Raw genomic sequence first — 20,735 nt, 5'->3', positions numbered from 1 at the left:
TTTATTATTTGGCTCGTGTTACCCCCGGCTTATGTTCCCCTGGGTGAAAAGACATTTTACCCTAGGGGGCGCGCTGTTTTCCACTATTAAGGTAAAAAAAAAAAATTAATATTTTTTACAACTGAGCTGTAGCTGCAATGTTACCAAAATAATTTTATTTGCTGTATTTTCTATTACTAATATTACTAAAAGGTAATTTATTTTTCTTTTCCGTTTAGCTGCACTTTGGACTCTTGTGTATAATGGAATTAGTACAACAACGCACAATGGCACAGAGGTGATGTGAAGTGACCCTTTCAAATCCACAGGGATATCTGTAACAGGCCTCTTCTTGGTCATTTTTAGGTAAACGTGTTGACGTACGCCCTCTTCTTTATGCCTTTTATCTTCTCCTGACTCGAGTTTCTATAACGGCCCCTTAGATGGGGAAGACAAGGGGAAAATAAACGATTCAGACGGGAATGGTTTGAATAATTTTTGATACCTGTCAGGCATGTGGGCAGGTATACAGGGCGCAATGCGGCTCAAGAAGTTTGACATCAGCCATTTTTATTAGCTCTCAAAAGTTTTGCGTTGTGATTGTTTTGCTGAAACTTTGATCTGCAGGCTAATAAAGCCTGCTGACAGCATGTAGCTGTCACTGCCCATTTTGGCAGCAATAAAGCTGAGTAAAATAGCTATAATCACCTCTGGTTCTTATTAATAATGCATGAAGTATAGGGAAGAGCAAGGGGGGGGGGGGAAATAATGGTGGAGAAGTTACTATGAGAGCAACCGAATCCATGTGTTCCCAGCCTACTCTTCTGACAGGCCTGACATTGTATTCATTAGCATGAAGCAGTCAGGTTGCGCTAGTGACAGCGCACGTGGCACTTTACCAGGGGAGATGTTTTATTTGTTGTGACAGGTGAAGCTGTGGATCCATAGAGGCCTTGTTAAGACTGTCACCTGCTGCCGTTAAAACTACAGGGAGCTTTGGTATCGTTGCAAATCCACAGCCAAAGTTATCCAAGCTGCCTTCCAGATTAGCCCGGGCTTATACTTCCGATAACCCTACCGGCGTTGACCTTTGCACGCAACCCTGAATGCGTCTCCGTACAGCGTGCGTTTTGTGTGGTTGAGCACGCGTTTAGGAACAAGGAGTTCGGAGACGAACCGGGGGTGGACCTGCTGAAAGCCCCCGCTGCCAAACGCAATAGTGTGGCTTTCATTGATTAAGACATTTCCATTAGTCTCGCAGTGGGATTTTGTGGAGACATGCGGGGGGTCGTGACACGACCGGTCTGATCGTAATGGACGTTCATAATTGATGGGAGGGTCAGGATTGGAAAGTAGTTACACATATATACACACACACACACACACACACACTCGCTGATCCCCTGTCACTGTCATTTAGAGCAAACTCTTTCTTATTAAGTGCCACATGACTGCTCAAATGGAAGTAAAGCTATCTGCAAAACAAAGGGCACAATGTGCAGTGTGTTCTGTTTGAAATGGTTCAAGCTTAGTCAGATTGGATAGAGAGTGTGTTGACATAAATTTTCAGTATCTTGCCGCAGATTCCCTATTGGATTTGCATCTTAGGACTTTGACTGGGCCATTCTAATGCATCAACTTGCTTTGGTCTAATCTAGTGGTGTCTGAACGTTTTGCTATATGGGCCAAAATCTACAACTGAAAAGTCCTTGGGGGCCAAAACAGCAAGTTTGTGTGTTCTTAATTATAAACCCAAAAAAATTTTTAGATTTTTTTTTATCTACTCAACAATGAATATAGGACTTCTTTAAAGGGACAATATTATGTATTTTCCAGGCATGTAGTGGCATTATATGTACAATCAAGTAACTATGTTACTTATTAATATATTGTAGATGGAAATGTAAAAGAAATTTGACTTTGTAACTTAACGCCTTAAAATTGGGACACTGTCTCTTTAAGAAGCTCCTGCTCTTTCTGAAACTCCGCCTTCAGGCAGTCAATATATTATTCCTCTATGAACTATTTAACAATGTTCCCCATACTGAGCTCAGAAGGTATGTCTTTTAAATTAAAATAAAAGCAATTAAAAAAATTAAAATTTGAAAAACTTCTCAATCCAAAAATGTTTTGAGATTAATTTACAACTGTAAATCAATTTACAATTGTATTTTAATCTCAGGTGGAAGGTGTGTGCAAGTGTTCAACCTACAATAACGCAGCTTATTTGTACAGATTAAATTTTTTCAACATAATTTTTTCCAGTAGCGTTTTTTCAGTTGTCATTCTTTGAAACTTGGGCTTTTCTTTAGATAATATTGGAACATATTTCTCATCGTACACGGAACAGCTGGACATTAAATGACGTACATCATGTGATATGTGCACACGTTCACTAATTAGGTGACTTCTGGCAATTATTAGGCTTGGATTTTGTTTAGAGTTATGCAGAGCACACTTCCAACATTAATGAAGCATCTTTGAAAAACCATGTTTCGTTTCCTTCCTCTTCGCAATTATGCAATCGTTTTGTGTTGGTCTATGAAGAAGTTTGTGGTTGTAACGCGACAGAATGCGAAAGAGTTGCAAAGTTTTGCAAGACCCAATGTAAAATAAACCACAGGAAGGTGATTAAGTCACATGCAGAAGTTGTTGAAAACACGTCATTGGGCAGGAAGTGCAGAAGAGCTGGATTTGGTGTGGAAGTGGAGCCACTTTATGAGCCCTGACCTGCAGAACATTGTTCAGCCGAAGAAAAACAGGACTAAAATTATTTTATAAGATGTGGAACATGTTCTGACTTTTATAGAGCATGTTTTTAATATTAAGGTTTGAGCTATTTGCTCTAATTTAGTTTAGTTGTAAACTTGCCGAGCAGTCCCACTCCTCGAACGTCAAGTGTTTAATACCACATCTTTATCAGGCTGGCATTTGTTTGGGGACAATAAGCGGATCTTCTTTTATCTCATGGGACTGCAAATCTCAAATCCGGAACAGCATTTGAACATGCTACAAACTAGTAGCTCACAAAAAAAGAGAGAGAAAAAAAATACCCTGGTTCATAACAATGATCACTTTTCAATAAAACTGCAAAAACTAGTCTTATGAGAATATCCTGTCGACACTCAGCATGAATGGTGCCAATCATTTTCAAACCCATGCTTTCGTTTTCTTTTCTTTCTTTTTTTATCCGTCATTGATTCTGTTACGATTTGCATCAGAAAACAAACAAAAAAAAAGGCACGTTTTGGGATTTTGGAGATAATCTTTTGTTGACGTTTGGATTTTAGGTTTTTCAAGGGTCGTTCGATGGTCAGATGGATGGGGTCAAGCGGAGATTGTCTCTTTTTTCCCCCGCGTCCCTCGATCGTCCTGTAATCTGCTCGGGCTCTTTGACTTTACACAAGAATCAGGGGCAGAATGGCTTACGGGCTGCGTGACACCCGCAGTTTCAGAAAGCGTATGAGTCATGTTTGTTTGACGGAGTAATGAGGATGGATGGCGAGCGTGGAAGCAGGCAGCGGCTGAATGCCAGGACGCTGTTGGCACAGGCGAACCAAAAATCGGTTGCAAAGGCGAGTGCTGGGAGATTTTATTTACAACTGTTTATAACCCACAGATCCAAGGATTAGTAAAGAGAGAGGAAAACAGGAGAACCAGAATGAGAGCCTTCCAGCTCATTTATCCACTGAGAAATACATATAAAACTGATTAGGATTTTATTTTTGGCAAACCATTTCTGTTTTGGGTCAATGTCCTGCTCAGTGGTTTTCTAAAAACATAAAACGTTCTCATAGTTCAAAGGCTTCATGATGCCATCCTCTGACAAGGTTTCTCACGGTTTTTGGAAGTGAAACGGGGCCCCGCGTCGTCCCACATCCTCCTCCACACTTAACAGATGATACACCAAAACCGGGTTTGTGACTAGAAAGCTAGATCTTTGTCTCTTCTGCTATTCAAACTCGGAGTCGTCACGACGATCCTCTCTCTCTCACACTTCTCTAATCCTCCTCACCTCACATGGTGAAAAGATCAACTTTGCTCCTCGTCCAAACGTGTTTGTGGCGGTTTCAGCGATTGCAAGCTTTGACAGCAGGGTTTGGTAGGTTGTTATTTCTCGTTGCCGTTTACTAACTACTAACCAACAGCCTGCATCTGCCTTACTTTATTGGCGTCTTTTGTCATTTTGATGGAATGTTGTATCGTATTAATGTCAAAGGCAAACAATAGGCGGGAAATTACGTGTCGTTCAGTGTGAAAATCAGCTCAAAATTGTAAAGTGGAGAGACAAAAAAAAGTCTTCTGTTGCATTTGTTTAAAATGGATTATTAGATGTGTCAGTAAGTAATTTTGTAATAAAATAAAATAAATTACTGAAATTCTTGGCTAATAAATAAACGTATTACAACTTGGGATTCAAATTTTCAAAAAAAAAAAAAAAATCCAAATAAAATCCATGACCTCGTGCTACTTCTGTAACAAGAAAAATACATGCTATTGCTTTTTGCACACCTTTATCGGAGATGATAATAAGTATGGAGATGAATAACTGTAATAACGGTTTATAAATAAAATCCTGCTGAGAATCACTGCTTGTCACTAGAGAACAGGAGTAACCCAGACACACAGACACAAGGGAAGTAAAGTCATCGCCTCAGGTTATTCACATTTTAAAACGGCCTTCTCTTGTACAGCCGGAGGCTGTGGCAAATTATTTATTGCATATGTTGGACTTATTTGGAAACCCCCCCCCAAAAAAAACATTAGTAGGGAGAAAGGGACACCAATGGCGAAGTACTTGTGTTCTTCCACATACGTATGCTGTTCTGTTCTCAAATGTGGCTTCTAAGTTCTCGTGGGAAACCCAATTCCGAAATCTAATTTCACGCCTAATCTCGCCCCCTTCATGCCTTCCACACCCTCAACCTCTGCGCGGCTCGTCTGTGGAAAACCAGCTGCGGCTTCAGGAAGGGTTTTCTGCCTTATTTGGTTTGAGATGGGACTGCTGGGAATGCCACAAAATTGTATAAGGTTTTATACACGGAAGTCATCATTTTAGCGATAAAATATGCATGTTTTAAAAATGTTTGAGTGCAATCGAATTGCATTCAGGCTTATTTCTTTGCTACTTCTTAAAACCATTAGTAAGTAAAGTAGCATGACGTGACCACTTCAGTGTCCTTTGGTAGACATCTTGGGATTTTGTGTAAAAAAAACAAAAGAAAAAAAAAACAATAAAAGTTCACTTTTATTATTCACCATAAAGAATTTCTTTTTCACCTTTAACCAGTCACAGTGTTCAGTTTACTTCCAGAATGCAGTCATGATTCATGAATGGTGTTCCCAACCACAGCGCAACTACTGTACTGACAGCTACAAACAATATTATTTAATGTTATTCAACATAATCAAAAGCATACGTGCATGAAAACAATTATGAGGACATTGAATGAGTCACTCCATTTGCTTCCCACATGCCGCAGCCATGTTAATATGTTCCAAATGTAGCTCTCTCTCTCTCTCTCTCTCTCTAGCTCTCTGTCTCTCTCTCACTCTCTCTCTCTAGCTCTCTGTCTCTCTCTCTCTCACTCTAGCTCTCTGTCTCTCTCTCTCTCACTCTCTCTCTCTCGCTCCTGCAGATTCCTCCCCTTGAATGTGCATCTGAGCGCCGGCTCTGTCGCGGCGACAGGAGAGGGAAGCCTTCCTGCGCTGCAGCCATGTTTTTCATTAAACTCTACAAGAACTCTGTCGCCTGCCTGTCGGCTTCGTCTGCATCCAGGTCATCAAAAAAAAAAAAAAAAACGGGTTTAAAGGGGCCAGTCTGTTCCAGATTTTGGTCTGGTCGGGGATTGATGGTGGGTTTTGAGGCATGTCAGAGAATGTAGATGAAGAGGGTCTAAACCCAAATTTGTCCATAAAACAAAAAGGATCTAACTGAGAACCGCTATATGCACAATTTGTATGGTAATGAGCACGCAGTGGGGTTTTCCATTCGAACACAATCCCAAGGCCGAAAACAATGTTTTGCGTATTCTTATTCCTCTTTCAAGTTGGAGCTTTATCTACATGAGACAAAAATAGCATTCTCATAATATCCAGCACTCAAAAGCCTTTTGTGTTCAGAAATCGAGAATCACGGGAAGAGCCAGCAAAACGTCTCCAACTGAGAGGAAAAAAATTCCTTTACATTCCCTTTGAAATTACAAACCATCTCCGTCAACCTCAAAAGTTTTCTAAAATGTGCAAATTCTTTGTATAGCCTATAACTTGACTCATGAAGTGTACGTCTGCAAACTCTGTCTAAGCTTTTGAGTGTATTTATCGTCTACTTCTTGCTGTTTCATGATTTTATTGGCTGGCATAATCTGCAACATTTAAAACTGCAGTATGTCGCTTTTAGAAACAATGTTTTGCTTTTACATATTTGTTAAAACTGTCACCAAATCCTAAAAGTGTGGTATGGGACAGATAAACTGAAAATAAATAAGTAAAAAAATCTAGCGGCAACTGCCTTGGCTAGTTAGCATGCTAACCAGTTAGGAGCAACTGCCTTGGCTAGTTAGCATGCTAACCAGTTAGGAGCAACTGCCTTGGCTAGTTAGCATGCTAACCCAGTTAGGAGCAACTGCCTTGGCTAGCTAGCATGCTAACCAGTTAGGAGCAACTGCCTTGGCTAGTTAGCATGCTAACCCAGTTAGGAGCAACTGCCTTGGCTAGCTAGCATGCTAACCCAGTTAGGAGCAACTGCCTTGGCTAGCTAGCATGCTAACCCAGCCTTGGACAACTGCCTTGGCTAGTTAGAATGTGAATTAGTTAAAAGGCCACCAATGACAATGGGAAAAACTGTTTTCCTGTATTGGTAAGTTGTTTCGTTGTATAGAACTCTAAGGTTCTATAGGCTACAAGTCTTTTTTTTCCCCCACTTCTTTTTTTATCTGCTGAGGAGTTTCAGATTTTAGAGGAAAATACTTTTTCAAGGGAGAGCCTCTTCCTCTAGTAGTCTAGTAGAAGTAGTGAGACAAATTCCCGTCTAATCCACTTTCAAGCACTGTTGCAGTTTCATAGTCATGACATTTTTTGTGCGTGTGAAACGACCCGTTAAATGCCTCATTAGATGTGGTGATAAATAGACCAACAGGCCCAATTAATTTTACTGAAAAGATTTGGAAGATATGAATGTTTCCTACAAAGTGCAGCCTGCAGGCTAGTTCTGGAGCTTTAGAAGTACTTGAACCTTATTAAAAAACAAAAAAGAAGGAAAGAAAGAGCAAGAGAGAGAGAGAGAGTAAACGTAGGCTGGGTATGTTGTTCATTTAACATCAAACATTTTAAGCTGTAGTTGTACAAAAATGTCTCAGTCTGTGCAAGTAGTGCCAAATATATCTTTAAAGGAAAAGTTACGATAAAGCTTTTCCAGGCAGCCATATTAAACCCTCCAAACATGTTTTACAACTGGTGACGAAATTCAAGCTCACAATTTTTTGGGACTTCTTTATAAAGAACGACAGCTGCGAGGAAAAGGATGTAAATAAAACATGTCAGGGTGGAAACTCTGGATGATTTCACATCAACTCCCTCCTAATCAATGTTGGCACAAAGCAAATCGTGGTTTTGGACTGGGATATCCTCATTTTAATGATACAGTGCTGTACAAGGAGGAGGAGATCTGGCAGCAAAAAAAAAAGAAATAAATTTTATTTATTTATTTTTTTACTATCGCTGAAGTCTTCAACTTTAGACAAAAAGTCAAAGACCAGAATATATAAGGAGAGCTGAAAGTTTAATGCAGCAGTAAGAGCTTACTGCCCCCTTCTGGAAAATAAGGGTATTTTCTCCTCCGTGTTTGATTGTGGCAGCTTTCCTTCAGTCCTGAGACAGAGATTTAATTATTTCCTGTGGTCAGAGAACTTAACTGTGATGCCTAAGAGTAATTCAGATTCTTTTGATCAAATTCGCCAAATTTCAAGTGAAGATTGTTTTCTCTCTGGCCAATTCGCGCTGAAGGTCCTTTCAACATCTGTAAGGTTCTCCAGCCTTAAGAGCTGTTTTCTCCACTAAGATGTTAAAGAATAAAAAAAGTGTAATATTTAATCATTGTTTCTAGTTTGTAAAGCTGAGTTGTGCTGCTTTGTTCTTTTTTTCTCCCCAAATAAGTAACACTTCTTCAGTGTTTTCTGAAATTGGACTGAAACATTTAACCTATAAAGCAAAATATAGGAGTTTGTTTTAAGTCAATAATTGTTGAATATTGATCATATTTTCACAGGCCTATTTTTTCACTTCTGGAAATGCAATTTTTTTTGTGTGTGGTATAAGAGAAACAATCTGCCAGTGGAACTATTTCTTTTAAAGATTAAACAATTGTTGACTTACAACAAGCTCTTATATCTTTCTGAAAATATATCTGAGTCAGTCTTGCCTTATTCAAGTCAAGTGCAGTAGACACTGGACAAAAGAAAACTTTGTAAGATTTTGTGTGTTTTTATAGTGTTGGACACTTTTCCTTTTAAACGTAATTCTTTACTCTGTTAAAGTTCGACAACAGATAAGTTGGAGATGGCCTTTTTACAACCCCTGCCAGATTGATAAGCAGCAGAAATTACTTCTCTAAGATCATTGCTGAAGTCCTTCCCTCTTGGCATTGTGTTTCCATACCTGTATGTATGAATAAACCGCCCAAAGTTACTGATAATCAGTGAACAATTAACAATTAGCATTCAATTAACAGTTGCTGGTTGCCATTTTCCCTCTGAAATCCAACAGAAGTTTAAATGTGTTTTTCTTTTGACATACTGAATATCTATGATGTTCACACTCTCGGCATTAAGTGATTTTTCTTTACATAAATCATAAATATAACATTTGTAGCCGCAAATAATTGCAGGTTGGAATAATTTCCTTGTGATAATGATGAAAAGACTCGATTTCTTTAGACCACCTGATGCAGTTTCGTCCTTTTAGTGTTTCAGTCATTTCCATTCAGCTGCTTCCAGAGCCAATAGAAGACAATCCAGGCATCTTTTATTTCTACACCCACAACCGATGTACTTCTTAATCAAACCGATGCTTTTATGGTACGTTTGTTGCATCTCACGTTCTTATCACAAAATGTCTGTTAATTTACTTGGTGTACCTCAGGGTTTTGTCCCAACGCTCCCGGTTTTTCCATTTTTCCATGTCCCGTTTCCCAAGCAGCTCATGCTTCAGTGGAAAGCAGAGGCTGCCTCCCTGCTTCCCAGTTTGGTCCAGCTGTGCCCCATAAAACGCTCTCTCGACTGGAGAGCTTGCCGGGTCCTCTTGCACTTATTTCTGTCGCCGTTCAGGAGCCTCCACAAAGAGTCGCCAACATCCACGCTCCTCCTGGAGGGACCGCTGGAGTGTTTCCCTTATAGGGATTAATGTAGATAAGGTTATCTTTTGCTGGAGGAGCGAACTTGATGCCTCATCCAAGTTGTTGGAGCTGAACAAGAAAAATAAAAAGATGACAAAGAATAAGAAGTTGTGATGAATGCTCTTTTAAAAAAAAAAAAGTCTACAGTAATCGTTTTGTGCTTACACCGAGACTGGCCTGGTGGCCTCGGGTTGCTGGCGCTGCTGCCAAAGGACGACTGGAAGTTATGGATGGTCTCTTGAAGGATCTGCCTTTCCCGACCCTAGAGGCGGCCAGAACCCAATGTCATAAATACATGCAGCCAAGAGCGCAGCGAAGTTCTGAACTGAGCACACAGAGCTCCGGTGAGCTGAAAGCACCTTTCCAGCATTGAGTTCAGAGATGGCGGCTAGGATCTGCTGCCTGGGGCCGTCTGTTTTGATCCCCAGCTCCTTCAGGTCTCCGTCTGTTAGAGTCAGGAACGCTTCCATGTCGACCTGGAAGAGAAACAAAGAAATAAGGAGAAATTGCTTCGAAAAGAAAACGAAAGAAAAGTTTGGTTTATGTCTGAAGGAAAAAAAAAAAGGAAGACCAAATACCTCCTGCTCCTCAAAAATAGGCTGGTATTTCTCAAGAGACAGTTTCTTCAAAATACTAGACAGCTCATCTGAGGGAGAAAAATAAAAACCAACATTGAGGTTCAAGAAAATGTGATGAGTCTGTGTTGACGGCAGAAAGAGCCGTCACCTTCGTCTGTGATGGTGCCGCTGCTGGAGCCGCCGCTGCTCTTGGAGCGCGGGTGAGACGAAGCCGACGACAGAGAGTCGCCCGGGCCGGCGGGGATCTTTGGCGTCGGGGACGGAGACGGGGTTAAAGTCGGGGACGTGCTCTTGGAGGTGGACGAATTCCCAGACTGCGATCGCTTTTTCAGCTCCATCTTCTACAGATATGGACACATGAGAGAGCAGCTACCATGCAGTGCCGGCCAAAAGACTTACACATCCATCTGGGGCTTTTAAAGGGGCGGTATTGTGGCACACAATGTCATTTTATAGCACAATCAAGTAACTATGTTAACTTCAGCTATTTTAAAAATGCTTCATATGTCAAAAATAACCTAAGCAAAAACTGACTTTGCAATGTAACACCTTGAAATTGGCCTCTGTCTCTTTAAGAATCTTCTGAGTGGAAAAGGCAGAGCATGGTGAATGGTTGCCACGGGAGATTAAAGGATTTCTCAAACATAGATAAAAGAATCAAAGCAACCCTTCATATATGTTTGTGATGAAGGAAAAACATTATAACACAACATAAACTCAAAAATGTTGATTTTACATGATACTGCCCCTTTGGCAATAATATTCTCTTTTGATCAAAATTATTGTGGAGTTTCTATAGATTTGTGCACTAATATTTTAATAAACTCAAACTTTTTATAGCCATCAACAAGGCTCTGGAATGTTTCTAGCTGGTTATTCGAGTAGAACCGACGAGACTAATCTGGATACGTAAACTGGATGATTGGCTGGAAATGTTCAAAGAGCGAAGGCTGAGGCCAGTGCAGAAGTAGAATGCTACCAATGTGAAAATCTGAGCAGACAGCAAGTGTTAAAGGGGCAGTGTTATGTGAAATTGGCTTTTCTGAGCGTTAAATCATGTTCTAATGTTTTTCCCTCATCAAAAACACTCCTGAAGTGTAGCCTTGATTCTTTAACACATGTTTAAGAGATCCGTTAATCTCCCGTGGCAACCACTGAAATGTGCAAAACGCCTGGGTGGACCTAACACTGCCACTCAACTCCTTCAGACTAGCATAAACCTCTGACCAGAACGGTATTAACGACTGTAAAGCTGTAGAGATGTTCTGCTGTAAGTCAGAATTAAAAGGAGCCCAAACCCTCCTGGCTTGGAGGTCCGAGGCGACCAGGCTCGGGTTGGACGGGATGTCAGGCAGGCTGACGGGTGCTGGAGGAGCCGGGCTATGGTGCTTCTCTGCCGTTTGGGTCTTCACCTCTATCAGCCCCGCAGCTCTTTTACGCTGGGCAGCTATCTGGGAGAGAACACTGTCTGCACTGCCCCCTGGTGGAGGTGACAAAAAAAAAATATTGGTACGCCCACCCTCAGCTCATTTCCATGGAGTGATGTGTCTGTTTGCACCTGAGCGATTGTGAGAGTCCCGGTTGATCCCCGCTACTCCGTTGGACCCCCCGGAGGAGTGGGGGGAGTGGTAGTGACCAGAATTAGAGGGCGAGGATGACGAGGGTCCCTTAGGGATGTTCGGAAACTTGATGGACCGGTTCACAACGCGACTGATGGACGTCTTCGAGAGGAAAACAAAAAGCAGAGAGAGAGGAGGTTAGTAGACAAAGGGAGTGATGGTCGTTACGGGAGCTAGAAATTTCTTTCCCCTCACAATGTCAGAGTTCCCGCTGCTGTTGAGTTTCCTTTGAGGAGGCATCGGCAGCCGCGCTGCCTCGCTCTTCCCGTCTTGGAGGAAACGCGATCGGTCGGAGTTCCAGGGCTCAAAGTTGGACGGCGGCAGGAAAGGAGGGATCACGGCTTTCAGCTTGTCATTCGGCAGCCGGGTCAGAGGAGCGCCGCTTCTCAGCTGCGGGAGGAACAAAACGCAGGGTGTGAGCAACCGATAGCATCAAAACCCTGAAATCTTTAAACTGGACCCTGAAAACCTAAAAAAAAAGTGTATAAACATGCCTCTGCTCCTAATATAACTAGTAATTTATGGCAAGAATGTTGGAAAAAATACTCAGAGACCGGTTCTGGGAAAAAAAAAAACAAAAAAACAAAACAAATTGGTATCAACAGTGCCAAAATTTCACAAAAAAAACCGCTCCTCAAAATTCTGATCGGTGGATTTCTGCTTGAATCTGTTCATGTCAAATCAAAAACGTGCTCACCAATGTGGTTATCAGAGAGTCGTCCTTCTCTGAGGATGTTCTGCAGTGACCTGCTGAAAGGTAGAAACTCATTTTGGCCAAATGCTACATAACATTAAAATTCAAATGGTCAACTATTCAACAACGCCTCGGTTACTGCGTCTCACCAGCATCTTTGGTCTTGACGGCCCACGCGGTGCTCACGTCACTCACTCCTGGAGCGGCAGTAGTAGCTGCCGCCGCCGCCGTCCCGTTAGGCACAGCTGCAGCCTTCGCGTCCGCCCTCATCGTGGCGTCCAGAGGAGTCTCGGCTTCGTCTGGAAACGGAGCCAGCCGATTGGTTGAGAGGCCGTGCCTCAGGGTGTGAGTCAGCTTCAGCCTCCGGAAGCGATTGGACATCCTGCTCCACCAGGACTGCAAAGGTATGGACACCACACACAAAAAAAATATTGCAGCAACACTGCCTTATAGAAGTATTTACACCCAAACGCAACCACTAACTTTAAACTTCCTTTTATATGATAGACGTACACAAAGTAGTGCAGTGAATACTTTTGCCAGATACTAAAAAAATGACTTTTTATCTCAAAAATGTAGCATTCCTAACATGCTTATGTGTAATGTTAATTTTTATGTCCGTTTTGTTCTTAATATGAACTCATTGTTGAAAGAAAACTAAACATTAAACATTTAGTATAACAGTAGGTATACAGCTAAGGATTATTTTAGTAAATAATTATTCTATCCACTATTCTGGCGATTAATTGATTAATCATAAAAAATTGGCACATTCTGCAGATTTCTCATTTAACCACTTAAGCTTATTTTATACAACATTAAAAATATGCTCAAGAAATGCAAATAAATAAATAATTCAGTAACTTTTTCTAAATAAGAAAAGAAAAACTGCATTGCCTAAAATGGAACAACAGCAAAAGATAAATCTGTAGCTAAATAAAAACCTAAGTAAGCTCTTTCTACTTCACTTAACATCAGTAGAGTTTAGGTGTTATCTGTTGACTCTTGTTTCCAGTTATGTTTCCAAATGGTGTTAAATGGGAGAATTTGACAGATTCTGAATCAGGTGAAGCTAAAAATAGGACACCATGAATTCTGGGTAGAACATATTTACAGTCAAATGACGTTTTTCCTCTAAAGACCAAAATGTATGTATATATATTTTTTAAATTTTGCCTTAATCGCTGCTGTCAGAGTGTTGTTATTTCAGCAAATGCCATATCTTAACAGTCTGAATACTCCAGCAATTAATCGATTACCAAATTAGTTGACGATTATTTCAATAATCGACTAATCACGATTAATCAGATTACGTTTCAGCCAGAAATAAAAGGAATCAACCTCTTTACCTTGAGGCCTCCCTTGTCATCGGGTGGCACTGGAATGTTGTTGAGGGACTGTCTGCTTTTGGAGCGGCTGATCAAAGCTCTGCCGCGGTGTTTGGATTTGTCCTTGTCCACCTGCATGCACACCGATGCCAAGAGACGCACCAGCTCAGTGTCTGAGGAAACGAGGAGTAAAAATTAAACGCACATCAGACAGTAAAAGACAAATCAGGATCCAGAATCCAGCTCTACCTGGGTCGTTGAGCAGCATGACCAAATCAAAGGCAGTGTATCCGTTCTTAGCTCGCAGGTTCACGTCAGCTCCTTGACTCAGCAGGTACTTGACAATGTCTTTATTGCTGGGAGAGAGCAGGAGAGCAGGCAGCACAACAAAGAGAAGGAGAGGTGATTATTGTGTCAGCAGTAAAACCTGAATCCGAAGCAACGATAGTTTGGTTGGTGACGGCCAACAATGGAGAAGCTGCTGCCCCAAAGATGGAGGGAGTTTGGGGCAGCAGATAACTTACTGCATGAATGACGCAACCATTTTTGATAAGTGAAAAAATGTAACATGCCTATTTGTAACGGAAATGCACAGAAACATTGGTTGATGTCAGAAATTTTGTGTTTTTGTTTTTTGTTTTAAGTTGACTGGCGCCAACAAAGGTAATCTTTTGCTAGCACAACCAGGTGATGCTAACAAAAGCACCCGGTTGTGTGTATGCCGCTACTGCACTAAAAAGATTGAAAGCTAGCTATTTTCAATCTGTTGTGTTTTTTGTTTTTTTAATGAAATTAGAGGAAAAAATGAAGATGGAAAACGCTATTTAGAAGAAGCAAGATTTTTAGGCGGTAACAGGAAGGCTAAACATTTACAGCTATTATTTTTATCCCTTTGGGCTGCCGCCATCTATCATGGTACTTGCTCAATTTGGAAATGTTGGCAATCTTTAGAAAGTCTCGCAATTAAGAGAGGATGTACACACTCTAAAACATTAATATAAACCGTTGTTTGAGTAATTCTGGCTACACTAGAAAATTAATAGAAATTGTATTTTCAACCACTGAAATGTCTGTATGCCCAAAAAGTGCAATCAGTCCACCGAAACCCAACACCATTTAAAGTAAGTCAGTGCCTCCCGCTTACCCGTGATACGTGGCTTGCATTAAAGCGGTCCAGCCGTGAGCGGAGTCCTGTTTGTCTACGTCGGCTTTCTTCTCCACCATCAGCTGCACCACCTCCAACTGCCCGCTCACCGCCGCCATCATGAGCGGCGACGCTCCATCCTGATTGGAGGAGTTTACCTGAGCCGGGTCCTCCTCCAAGATGTCTTTAACGAGCTGGGAGTTTCCTGAATCGTCAGAAACAGTTGAAAAACATTTACACGAATGCTTTACTCAAAAGAGGGGCAGCGGGGAGTGTTTTCTGGAAAAGCGAACTCACCCAGTTTGAGAGCGCTGAACACGTCTGGCCTTTTTCTCTCGTCATCTGTGAAAGAGGGAGAGAAGAGCAGAGGAGACCTCAGCCCTGCTTGGCTGCTCTCCACATAGCTCAGTCAGCGGGGGGCTATGTACACAAATCCAAATGATAACAGAGTTTATCACTTACAGAAATAACAGAAATACCAGAGCGCAAAAGGAGAGACAGGAAAGAAAAAAAAAAAAAACCCGTAAAGACTGTAAAAAAACTAAACGGTTTGTGTGTTTGGTGTCAGGATGAGGAGAATTTCAAGGCTCTCTGTCAAGCTAACGTTGATTGCAACGCTTTGTCTGAGTCACAAAAACATCAGATGGGAAGTAAAGGCTTTTTCTATTGTTCAGGACACTAAATGTTGAAGGAAAAAGTCCAACATGTGCATTATAAGCCTGGCGGGCCACCAGGCTTTACTAGTGCCCCTACCAGGCTGAGCATTGTTTGTTATTGTAGTTTCTTTTTATACACCAGCAACACTGATACCAAAGATGGTTTAAAGAGTCTCTTTGGTGAAGCGACTGGAAGCACAACAGCAACATGGTACGGCCAGTATGTGAACACATAGGGAGATTGAGGTCAGGTGTCTTTTTTTATTCACTAGAACACCATATCCACTTCTTGTCTTTATCTCACCACATGCTAACAACCTTAGCAAATAAAGTTACCGTCACACATAAAATTTAATTAAGATGAAACAACTGAAGCGCAACATTTTTTTTTAATCTTTGCCCTTTTAAGAGACTTTATAGTTGTTGTTTAGATGTTGCTAATAACACGTAATTACTTTCCAAGTAAATTTTCAAATTTAATATCAACTTAAAATATTTTTTTAACTCAAAAACACAGCATTATCCAGGCCACCGGATGACTGCTGTAGCGCCCCCTACCACCAGGCTTAGCAAGTTTTCTGGAGGAAACCCTGCATCTCATATGTCATTATGACCACATAATTAATTTTTTTTTTAGGGATATTAAGTGAACCAACGCAAAGTAGCCAATAACTGCAAAGCTAAGTGAGTTTTGTTTTGTTTTTTTACAAATATGGGCATTCGTTTTTATATTTTTCCAGAAATTCACAAAAAAATGGATGCTGATTAAAAAGGCTCCGCACAAAACTTGTAGGTGACGAAGATTATTGGTGTGTTTTTGTTTTTATCTCCCTGTCAGTTTAACTGTTCGGTCATTTGACATTAATGTCCAGGTAATATGAATATCTACGTGTAATTGGAATTCATACAAACATGGATGCATTTGTACACACTGTATTTAAAGTGTGCCTTGTATTTCAAATACTATTAACATAGTGAATGCAAGAAAGGTTCCTATGAAAAATGTAATGGGCCTCTAGGCTGCCACTCCACAACACCAGCTCAACAGGTGGCGCTCTACCCGTTTGAGGTCTGACGGTGGTGATGGAGTCCAGGTACGCCTTGACGTCTCTTTGCTTCAGCTGCATGGCTAGTTCCAAGGCCGTCTTGGAGAGAACGTTGACCCGGTCTGGATCGGCCCCGCGCTCCACCAGCTGCTGAGCCACTGATTCCTTCAGAACACGTGACACAAAGTTAGCAACCCGCCGCGCCACAAAATGAAGCCGCAGACAAACTAGAGACCCGTTGGTAGGGCTGGACGATATCACCAAAAAACGTATCACGATATAAGCGTGTTACATCAGTCGAGATTGATAATTGTCGACATTGACAATTGAATACTCTATCAGATGTATTATCTATTGATATTTAGCACTGGTCTATCGCGATATATATTGTTATTGATTTCTTGTCCAGCCCTACCTGTTGGTCAGCTGTGCAGAATCAGCAGTGAGATCAGCCTCACCTTCCCGCTGAGCGTAGCCGCCATTAGCGGCCCCCAGCCGGTGGTCTTCTGGGAAAAGTTGACATCAGAGCCCCACTCCAGCAGCAGGCAGACAGCGGCCTCGTGACCGTGCTGGGACGCCACCATCAAAGCTGTGATGTCCATAAAATCCCTTCCTCCTCCTCCGACTGGGTAGCCCTCAGCAGGTCCAAATCCAGCTGTGCTGTTGGGAAACACACACACACACAAATCAGTCAGGACCCCAGATGCCCGTCAGTTTGACAAGTCAGGTGTTCAACCTGCAGCTGTTGTTGTTGTTGCCGTTAGAGATGTTCTCCGCAGCCACGGCCAGGTGGTCAAAGTCGTCGACGTAGGCCCCGCCCTCGAGGAGCAGCTTGATCACGTGAACGTGGCCCCCGCGGGCCGCCATGGACAGGACGCTGGCCCCAAGCCTGTTGCGGCCGTTTATCTCCGCCCCGTTCTCCAGGAGGAGGTGGGCGACATTCAGGTGGCCAAACCTTCACAGAAAACAGAAACAACAGCTAAGTTAGTCACAGATGGATTTAACCTGTACAATTTCATAAAAACAAAGGAGAACACTTTATTTGAAGGGGTGTGCATACGACTGATGCATAAATATAAAGGAGTCTTCAGAAATGTCATTAAGTGTCACTCAATAAATAATAACACTTTTAATTAAATCAAAATTAAATTAAAACCACTTGCCCTTTGCTAGGCCACATTTTATTGACATTTTAAATGATAATCCAACACAAAGTAACACATAGTTAATAAGTGGACGAAAAAGACTAGAGTTCTCATAACTGCTTTTATATAAAAATCTCAAAAGTTTTGTCTAAAGTACTTTGACAACCCTAAATAAGATTTGGTGAGTTTAGGACATATAAGCAAACGGGTCCATGAATGTTGATGGGTAGATGGATGAAGCTAAATCCAGGAACCATGGCAACTACTTCCCTTTTTCTTCACTGTATTTGTCTATTACATTTCTGAGAGAAATATATTCATGTTTGTAATGACAAAGTCGAAACGGTTCAGTGGCTATGAACACTTTGACGAAGCGCTATGTTCAAATATCTTCCTCATCTTTAGCTGTGTTTCTATTACAAATGTGCAAAAAAAAAACTTGCCAATATTCAGCTAATGTACGTATATAAAAAAAAAACCACAACCAATTTCACAATTAAGGTGTTTCTATTAAATATGAAACACAATTATTCACATGTTCACACTGTGCTGCGCCATTATTCTCCAACTACTTTCCTGCCCTCTTCTTCTTCGTGGTTTGCGTCAGTTGCAACCTCCGGTTGTGTGATTTTTGTGATGCGAAAAAAAGTGTTTCCGTTGCAGGTTTACGAAATAGACCTCTTTCGTTTGGGCCAAAAATTTAAAAAGTAAATCACTTCATCCTAGCGTCCAAATGTTTAGCAAAAAAAAAGTTTTTTTCCAAAATTGCCGCGTTTTTATTAAGCAATTTATTTTCGAAATGTTAAACTACGCAATTACATGGACAATGGAAAAGACGCCAGTGACTTATGCCTCGTGTGATGTCACCAGAGGTATGTGAGTGTGAAGCTTTTATCTAGCAAAGAAAATAACAACCAAATACCATTAACAACTATAGCCTATATCAAAAGGTGATTATAAGACGTTGTGCGATGGGTGACAGACTACCTCCAAAGTGAATTTGACTGACTTTCCAGAAACGACGGGCTGATAGCTTTTAAAATAATAACAAAAAAAGAGAAGGGAAGTTTAGATTTTTATCCCGTTTGTTGTGACATTTATTAGCTCCTCATTTTATATTAAAATGCCCAATTTGAATGCTCATAAGAACATCTCCCATGTTAAATGGATCCTGGTTCTCCAGACCGCAGCCCCACCTCGCAGCCTGCATCAGCGGGGTCCAGCCATAGTTGTTGCGGCTGTCCACCGAGGCGCCCTTCCGCAGCAGGAACCGCACCAGGTTCTCGTGGCCGCTGGCCGAGGCGAACTGCAGGCCGGTGTTCCCCTCCTCGTCCGTGCAGTCCACCGGTACCAGAGACACCCCGTCTGGGGCCGCGCACTCGGAGCCCGCTTCTGACCTCAGCCTGCTCTGCCGACCCGACTCTTTCGGGGCGCCGGGCTCCAGGAGACCCCGGGCCGTCTCGTGGTCCCCGTCATCGCAGGCACGTAAAAGCAGCAGCGAAGTCGCAGGGACGCCGAAGTTCATGTCTTTCATTTGACGCGTTAGTCCGTCTCCATTACTCTGTAGTTTTGTCTCATCGAGGGTGAGGTGAAAACTGTTTTCCTCTGTCACTTGGCCTGAGTTTGGAGCTAATGACGCGCAGTGAAATAAAGTTCACCCTTTACGACAAATCTTCTTTCCCCCCCCCCAAAAAAAACGTTAAAGTAGCCGTATAGCTTACATTCAATCTAAATTCAATAGTTTGCCTAATAAAAAACGTTCTGGCAACCAGCCGCGGAACTGCCCGGTTCCGTTACTTGTAAATGAGTCTGAGAACCATCAAGATGTATTCAATACAACCGATTACTTCCGCTTTTAGCTTTCAAAACAAAACCTAAATTATTATACTCTAAAAGCTGGAAAGAAATTGTGCTCTGTGATTATGAAACGTGTCTATCAAACCCCTAAAGCATGCCTAATATCCTACATATAACTGGTAAAGTTTTGGGAAAAAACAGAAACAAAACATAAATGTTTATGCATCCTATACGTACCAAAAATATGAAACTTTGGAATTAACTAAAACGTAGCTGCCCGAGGCACAAGAAAATAAGGCAACTGATTGAAAGGCCTCCGCACAAACCAGCACCCCAAACCAACTTAGGGGTGCTGGTTTGCAAGCCCGCAGCAAGAAAAAGAAGAAAAAAAGTACTGGAAACAAAATTTTATCTTCCCATGCGCCCAATATATATATATATATATATATATATATATATATATATATATATATATATATATATATATATATATATATATATATATATATATATATATATATATATATATATATAAAATTCTACCATTTAAAATTAATAAATGTACCTATTACACCAAGTATTTTCAATATTTGAAGTCGTAAAAAGTTGGCTTTTCGCTGATGTTTCTGATTTTAACTTTTCGAATTTAAACTGAAATAATGTTATGCATAACACATTAAATTACTCCTAATGTGTCAATATCCACCACTATGCTATTTTAAGTCTAGTGACATTCATCTAAACTTACTTTCACTTAAAATAACCTTAAACAGCCCTGCTAAAAATGTTACATTTACCATCAATCATATCCTGACGTTACGTCGCTCCTGAAGTAAACCTGCAAAAAATATTGTTTTAATATTGTTTTTTTTTTTTCTTCTACTCCTTCTTTGTTGCCTTTTATTATTATTATTATTATTATTATTATTATTATTATTATTATTATTATTATTATTATTATTATTATTATTATTATTGTTTCATTTTTTATTTTCCAAATCTGAAGGTTTGATTTTTACTGGACTTATGAATTGAATTGCATTGCCTTGACTTGATTCAGGTGATTCCCTCGGGATACACAAATATGTGTTTATACTGCCCTCTGGTGATATGAATTGGAACTACAAAAACTGACCTCGAACTTTTATAATTTGCTTTCTTACCTGTTTGGGATATTTATTTCACTATTTAGCGAGGAAAAAACAACAACAAGAAAACAGAACTACACACGATTTTAAAAGCAGGGTTGTTTTTTTTTTATTACTGCAGAAAATAATATAAATTTCCAAACCCTTTAACGAACCCAAACATAATTTAGCATTTTCTCTGATGATCAAAATTATGTACTGAATAATATA

The 20,735-nt window shown here is 40.9% G+C and overlaps 1 protein-coding gene across 2 annotated transcripts; it reads right to left on the bottom strand.

Annotated features, from left to right (window-relative positions):
• Positions 1-8,983: 8,983 nt before the first annotated feature.
• Positions 8,984-19,409, bottom strand: LOC122824258 (ankyrin repeat and SAM domain-containing protein 6-like). 2 transcript variants are annotated; one of them, XM_044104637.1, is made up of 18 exons: positions 18,777-19,409; positions 17,172-17,390; positions 16,894-17,095; positions 16,450-16,600; positions 15,031-15,075; positions 14,734-14,938; positions 13,839-13,945; positions 13,611-13,762; positions 12,411-12,657; positions 12,265-12,314; positions 11,763-11,957; positions 11,507-11,669; positions 11,247-11,428; positions 10,097-10,289; positions 9,949-10,016; positions 9,730-9,846; positions 9,536-9,632; positions 8,984-9,439 (listed from the first exon to the last, which is right to left on the bottom strand). In XM_044104637.1, exons 1-18 carry the CDS (start codon positions 19,112-19,114, stop codon positions 9,390-9,392), a joined length of 2,781 nt encoding a protein of 926 aa, XP_043960572.1. In that variant the 5' UTR covers positions 19,115-19,409; the 3' UTR covers positions 8,984-9,389. The 2 variants fall into 2 exon arrangements, with proteins under 2 accessions (XP_043960572.1, XP_043960571.1); XM_044104636.1 differs by having other exon boundaries at positions 12,265-12,317; positions 18,777-19,408.
• Positions 19,410-20,735: the final 1,326 nt, after the last annotated feature.

The sequence above is a fragment of the Gambusia affinis genome, linkage group LG21, assembly GCF_019740435.1.
Source record: "Gambusia affinis linkage group LG21, SWU_Gaff_1.0, whole genome shotgun sequence".
Taxonomy (NCBI): Eukaryota; Metazoa; Chordata; class Actinopteri; order Cyprinodontiformes; family Poeciliidae; genus Gambusia; species Gambusia affinis.
Note: the sequence above shows the minus strand (reverse complement) of the source record. Positions and strands in the feature narration are given on the sequence as shown.